This window comes from Mesitornis unicolor, unplaced genomic scaffold (assembly GCF_000695765.1).
Source record: "Mesitornis unicolor isolate BGI_N332 unplaced genomic scaffold, ASM69576v1 scaffold42756, whole genome shotgun sequence".
NCBI lineage: Eukaryota > Metazoa > Chordata > Aves > Mesitornithiformes > Mesitornithidae > Mesitornis > Mesitornis unicolor.
Genome location: NW_010189724.1, coordinates 65,975 through 72,948, shown reverse-complemented (window position 1 = coordinate 72,948; position 6,974 = coordinate 65,975). Strand labels below are relative to the sequence as shown.

Genomic DNA, 6,974 nt, shown 5'->3' with positions numbered 1-6,974 from the left:
AGGAATGAAGCTTTCAAAAAGAACTAATTAATTATAATCATAAAAATGCACAAATCTGTTAAAGTCACATCCCACAGACCAAAAGGAACAAAACCTGGTAAAGATGACAGCGTGAAAAGTGCACTCCCTACTCAGAAAACCTGCTTTCACATCTCAGACTTGGATGTAATATTATTCTGGTATTGTGACAGCGGTGTCCAAAAGCCAAGCTCAGGATCTTGTGTGCTCAGGAGTGCATCAGGATTTAAGAAGCTGCCCTACCCCCTGTATGGCCCAGCTTAAGATGAAAGAACAGGCTTAGTAAGTGGGATTTAAAGGGGAGAAGGGAGGATGGGGAGTAACGCTACTACAGGCTGTTTATGTGGGCTGGATCTGGGAGTTTTTCACAAGAAGGGAGGAAGGCTTCATGGCTAACACAGCCTCATGTACTGGAAAGAAAATGAGAATCCCATTCTGAGGGGGATAAAAAAGTCTTAGTTTGGCACATGTTTTAGGTCTGCCACAGAATCAGACTGAGCTCTGGGAAAATTTTAGTAAACATATAGGAGAGACAGTTTAACATCCTACTTTGACTGGTAAAGACACACCTCAGGTGAGTGCTTTTTAATTGCTGGCCAAAAAAGTCCATTTTGCACCCTATCTTTCATCTACTTGGAGCCATCCCATTTGGTGTTAATTAAGTACATATTCAATGAGCCAGGGAGCATGTGATTGACTGCTTATTGCTTATGAGTATGGAGACTTGCAGCACATTGTGAGCCATTCATGTTCAAATCTTTCCTTTAAATAAGGTACCTCAAAAGACTTGGATTTGAGCCTTGATCTTCAGGATAAATGTACTACCCTGGAGAGTGTGGATGAGTGGCCTGTTTTTCTTCTACACCAACTCTTAGAATTTTTCTCCACCAAAACTGATGCTTATCCAAAGGGGAAAAAAAAAATCATACTTTCCTAAGGTGGTCCTTAGCCAGTTATAATGAAGGTAGTATTTTTTACTTACTACCACTACAACTACATTGCCATTAATATATCTCATTTTCAAATATATTCAATATAATATCTCTATACAAAGGGAGTTTCAGAACTCTTTCAGCAGTAGTTTTGCTCTTCTAAGGACCACAGAGTTTGCCTATGAATTTAAGAAAATGAGGAAACTTACTCCTGTGAGAACTGGGAAACAGTATTACCTATTTAAAATGTGTATTATCCCCTTTTTGCTGCGCAATGCCCTTGCACACAAGCTGAAGAAGCTTGTTCCTGGACTGAGTAGCTGTTGCAAACCAATCTGGTAGATTCAACTACCTCACAGCTTCAGAGAGATGCAAATAATTTGGGTGACAGTCTAGAAGCAGTAGAAGGACCACAAACCAAGGTGTGGAAATTTTGAGATTGGTGTCAGAAGAATTTTTGAGGTTCCTAAGCAGAGCGGGTTGACTTGGGAAGAATGAGGAGTTACTGCAGCTGCACAGCTTCCACTTCAGCTTGCTCAGAAATACAAGTGTTTCCATACTGCACTCTCTTGGACCAGACATTGAGAGAAACATAATTTTCTATGCAATGTGGAAGAAGATTGAAAATAAAGTGACCTATGAACAGACGAGTTCCTTAAGACTGTCTCATAAAGAACATGTTGTACTGACTTAGGAATAGAGTAGATGGTTTAGTAAGTCTCATTTTACTCTTAGTCTTAAGACTGATGTGCCAGAGGAAAGCCAAGATCTTGGATGCGATGTATACCATGAAATGACAACTGTGCTACTTCTTTCTCTAGTGGAAGATTTATATTTGTAAATACATCTTAGTCACCTACTGGCCCATTCCTAGGCTTCATCTGAAGGCACGGACAGAGACCCTGCACCAGCTTGGTACATGAGCCAGGCCAGGCCTCTGGGCAGACTGACATAAATAACTGATTCTTTCCTTATTTATTTGTTGGGTTTGTGGGTTTTGTTTTGTTTTGTTTTGTTTTTCACAGCTAGGACACCCTGGGCTGTCAGCAGGCCAGCCTGTAGGTCTGGGGCAGTGACTCCTGCAGGAGGCAGCAAGTAGACTCTGTTCCCTTGAGCAGACTCAGGTCTTAGGGTTGTCCCAACAGCAAAACACCAGAATGTCTCCTGCCCTGAGAGCTTCCCCTGTTGGCAAGAGACGGGAGCACTTCTGAAGGGGTGTCCTCACGGTGTTGAAGCAGAGAAGCACCTCAAGCCACTTTGCCATGACCCCTCTGACTGGGCCATGGTGGGCACTGAAAGACATCAAAGTGCCACATACTTGGCAGAGGAAGGCAGTGATGATGTGGGACCTTGAGAGTCTCAGCAGCGTGAAGACAAAAGGCCTGGCACTGATGACAAGCAGGGCTGGCATTCATGGCACACAGTGCCCTGAATGTGCTTTATAGATAGAAGACTTAATGTTTTCTTGTGTGTAACATTTTCTTACAAAAACATCTTATGGTCATCAGGAAAAACCAAACAGAACCTTTCAATTGGTACCCACTGTCATTTGAGGAAAGCCAAATATGTTACACTAGATTAGTTTGATTGAAAAACTTGTGATAAAAGCTCCCTCCGCCCCCCTGAAACTAATTAGGAAAAAGATAAAAGAACTTTGGTTTGGTGGAACAGACTGTTCACTGAAGCAAGCTGCCATTTAATTTCATGCTGAGCTTGCTTAATTACTGCACAAAATACGAGCATGAGGCATGTAAACTTGTGTGTGCATGTGTATTTTTGAATGCGGGTACGGGGCGAGGGAAAAGTGTTGCCACTATGGCTTGTAATGATCTTCTGGCTCCCGACTAGAAAAGTCGCCTCACTGTTTTGATAGAAGCATCCCACTATAACTAATTCTATTTAGGGGAAGATGTTAAATTGGTGCTTGTTCACGCTTTGTACTAGGAGACCAGCTTCCACCCATGTTATTCTCCAGTTGGTTGCCAGGGCATTAGGCTTAGGTAGACATCTGCCTTGGGTGCTGTGACTACAGATGACAGCAGTGCTACAAAATTCTGACATTGGTGAGTGTCAGTGGGACTGCCCTCACCCAGCCCCTCTCATCTGAATGGCTTCTTCCCAGCAATAAATAGCACTAGGGACTTCTCCTGAAGGGAGAATAAAAGGTTTGAGAGTAAAAGAAAGAAGAGAGTTAAAAAGCGCCGAATTTTTAACCCTGGGAAGATTATGAAGCAGGTCCTGTGGAAGCTTTTCCAAGCAGAGGAGGGACAAGAACACAATTGGGAACAGCCAGCAGAGGTTCCTAAGGGTTGACTGCCTTCTATGAGGAGATGACTGGTTCTGTAGATGAAGAGTGAGCACTGGACAATGTTTACCTTGAGCTTAGCCAGGTTTGCAACACAGTCTCTTCTAGCATTGAAAACAAATTGGGGTGATATGGACTGAATGAATGGACCATAATAATGTGGGTGAAAAACTGGCCAACAGCTCAAACAATAGAAATCTAACAAGTGGCATTCCTCTGTGGTTGATACTGGGACTAATATCGCTTAAAATCTTTTTCAACAACCTGGACAAAGGGTCAGGATGCACTATCTTTGCACTTTCAGGTGACATCAAATTTAGGAAAATGACTGAAATACTGGAGGGCAGGACCGCTGCTCGGAGTGACCGTGGCAAGCTGGAGGAGTGGGCCAGCAGGAACCTCATCAATTCAACAAAGATGGATGCAAAGTCCTGCAGCTGGGGTGGAATAACCCCATGCACTAGGACAGGCTAGGGACAGCAGGGTGGAAAGACACTCTACAGAAAAGGACTTACAGTCCTTGTGGATCACAAGGTGAAATGAGGCAGCAGTGTGCCATTGTAGCGATGAAGGCCCACCACATACTTTAGCAGCAGCAAAGCCAGTAGATTGAAGGTGATTCTTCTCGTCTGCTCAGCACTTGTGAGACCACATGGGGAAAACTGTCAAATTTTGAACCCCACAGAACAAGAGAGATACTGACAAGCTGGATGGGATGAGGGCCTCAGCATGCACAATGCAAGGCCAGTGGAGCTGGATTTTTTAAAGCTGTAAAATCTCTGTTCTTGGAAAGATTCAGAACTCATCTAGACACAGTCATAGACAACCTGACCTCATTTTTAACTTAGCCTTGTTTTGAGCACGGGGGTTAGACTATGAAGACCTCCAGAGGTTCCCTCCTGTCTAAGTTATTCTATGATTCTTCTCAAATTAGCCTTGTTTCCAACTGGTTCATATGCATGACCTGGAAAATACTGGAGAACACTGCTGTCCCTGCACAGAGGCACTGAGCCATGCAGCAGCTCTATATCCCCAGCTCTCCACTGACCCGCACACCAGAACTCCTTCAGCATTTCTCTACAACTGAACTGCAGGAGAATCGCTCTGCATTGAGGAAGGGGTGACTGTACGGCCACAAGTTCCAAATAGAAAAACAAAACAAAAACATAAAAACCAGACTGGTTATTCTTTGGAATTTTCCCAAAACACTTTGTGAAGACAGATCAATATTAAGAGAATTTGACTGGGACTCAGCACAGCTGACAGAGGCTCTGAGGTAACTCCCTCTGATTTCCTGCTGCTCAGGAGCTGGTCCACTGGACCATCTTGGAGTCAAAGACCTCAGGCCTTCAAGATTTCATGGCTGACACAGGGCAAAAGAGTTTGGGCTTACAGAGTGATGGAGAAGCTATTCAAAGAGAGGACCCCGCATTAAGGCTGATTCTCTTCTGTAAAGCATTTTTATCAGATTATATTTTATATAAGTTATAGAGATCCTATATACATTTCATGTGCATTTTCATAAACATTCATCATAAATACCTGTATTTATACTGTTCTTATTTGATACTCTAACACAGAAAAGCACTAGATTTCAGGAAATGGGACTCTCACAAAATGTGATTAACTTTCTCCACAGCACTCTGGTAGAGAGCAGCCTGTGCCTGCGAGGGCCCCGAATTCCTAAGAGCTGTTTCTCAGTGCTGTGTAGGCTATTCTCAGTGCTCTTTTAACAAGCACTCAGCATCAAATTTGCATTTTTCATGGATCTGTAAATATTTAGGCTACAGTGGTGACTGATCCTCATGAGTAACTTTGTGCACAGGCCAGAGTTTCCCTCAGCTCTACAGAGCCAAAGCTGCCAGGCCACTTTCTAAAGGCACCTCCATGGCTCTTGTGAGGAAGGACACAAAACCCTGTGACAATAAGAGCTGGGACTTGCGTGCAGACCATACACTTCAGGTTCTGGGCTGGCCAGAATCCAGCCCAGAATCAGGTTTCATCCCGAACTGGTGATGCAGCTCACTGCAGTCAGAAGTTGCAGCATGGCCCTACTATGAGGATGAGGAAAGCCCCTCTCCCACCCCACCTGATGCCAAGAACCACCCTAGTACATTTGGTTTCAACTCTGCATCTTTTAAGTTGTGACAGCTGAGGGCTCGGATGAACGCAGTACTGAACACACTGCTCTCCATCTCTCTCTGCCCATGCTTCCCTGGGGCTTCTTTTATTTCATCAAAACGTCTGTTCCACACAAAGCTGCTGATGTGCGCTTGCAGATAACTGAAAAAAGTATTTCAACATTTCTTACCTTGATTTCCAGAATGTTTTGGTTGCCTCTTGAGATGAACACTGGCTTTTCAAAATGCTTAAACACTGGATTATTTACATAATCAAAATCAAAGTACAAAGAGCTGACACCATCAAAAATGAAGAACACTTTGGTTACAAAGGGTGGCTGGAGATTGAAGGCTTTCAGTGAAGGAGTTGTACAGCAGATTATCTCCGAGCTAGAGCGGTGGCTACATGCCTATAAGAAAGAAAGAGGTAATTGAGTAAGTATGTGCATAGGAAGTCAGTGATGAATGTAACCGTTCTTTAACAATACACATATATTGAAAAAATAAACACCAGGGGTCTTGTTCTCCTTTAAGCAAAGCAAAATCTTGATCAGTGCTACACAGCATTTATTTAGAGTTGGGAGTAAAGTATAAAAACTTCATGTCAATGGTGTTTGCACTCTTGTTGAGGAAATGTTCAAGTAAACAAGCTTCCTGGCCTGATTGTTCACAGCACTTCTAAAGTAAATATTTTGCAAATAATTAATGGAAAATTATTTCCAAAGGCAAGGACCATCAGGAGGCTATCCTGATGTACTGGGCTGTACTGGAACACAAAGAAGCCATAATTCAGCTTACTCAGCCTATGTCAGAGTGACTGCCACATGGATTTCTCGTCCTTTACCCTACCAACGCAACAGCAAGGGACCAGAGGAGAAGGTAAAAAGAGGGGCAATGAATATGACTGAAACAGTGGAAAACAAAAGTAAAACACCATTTACGCACAGTGTAGCTAAGCCACTAAGTTTCCAGAACGATTACGGATGCTGTGAAAAAGTGCTTTGAAGCCGAAACCACCATGGGATTCTGGGCCATGAAAGCTAGCAAAGTGTATCTTCCTTCAAAAAATGTATGTGTAAGGCCACAGATATGTGGTATTTGGTGCTTAGGTACGCTGCTGTCATGCAAGTCCCTTGCTAGGAGTGCTGACTACAGGATGTGCTTCACGCTGTATCTTCTTGCACCTGCAAAAATGAGATGTTAGCCCCCCACTGCTGCGCAGGAGCTGCCTGACAATGGGCGTGAAGCCATGCTTGCCCCTTACTCTGCCGCTGTTGCTCATGAAGGCCTGCTCTGGAGGTGCTTCCTGGAGAAGAGCTGCTGATGCACCCCAGCACTGCAGAAAACCTGACAGGGCATGCTTTGTGCAGTGTGAAATGTCTGGCCTGGATGCTTCCCTCTATCCCATGCCACCTTGACACTGGACTTGTGGGACAGACAAGACAGACCGAGGTCCCTCCTAAAATGACTGTTGTGCTGCAAGCAAGGGCAGCAGGGGTTGCACGCAGCCTGATCTGTAGCTAAGTTTAGGGAGTTTGCAGGGATCATCCAGCCTGCAGCCAGACACCTGCATTGGAGTTAGTTGTCTAAATGGCCTTT

The 6,974-nt window shown here is 44.0% G+C and overlaps 1 protein-coding gene across 1 annotated transcript in view; it reads right to left on the bottom strand.

Moving 5' to 3' along the window:
* MET (MET proto-oncogene, receptor tyrosine kinase) overlaps positions 1-6,974 on the bottom strand; it is a 69,472-nt gene that overhangs the window by 15,426 nt on the left and 47,072 nt on the right. Inside the window, exon 10 of the mRNA XM_010186169.1 lies at positions 5,567-5,785. Within this exon, the coding sequence (XP_010184471.1) occupies positions 5,567-5,785 (219 nt within the window). The remainder of the gene's footprint in view (positions 1-5,566; positions 5,786-6,974) is intronic.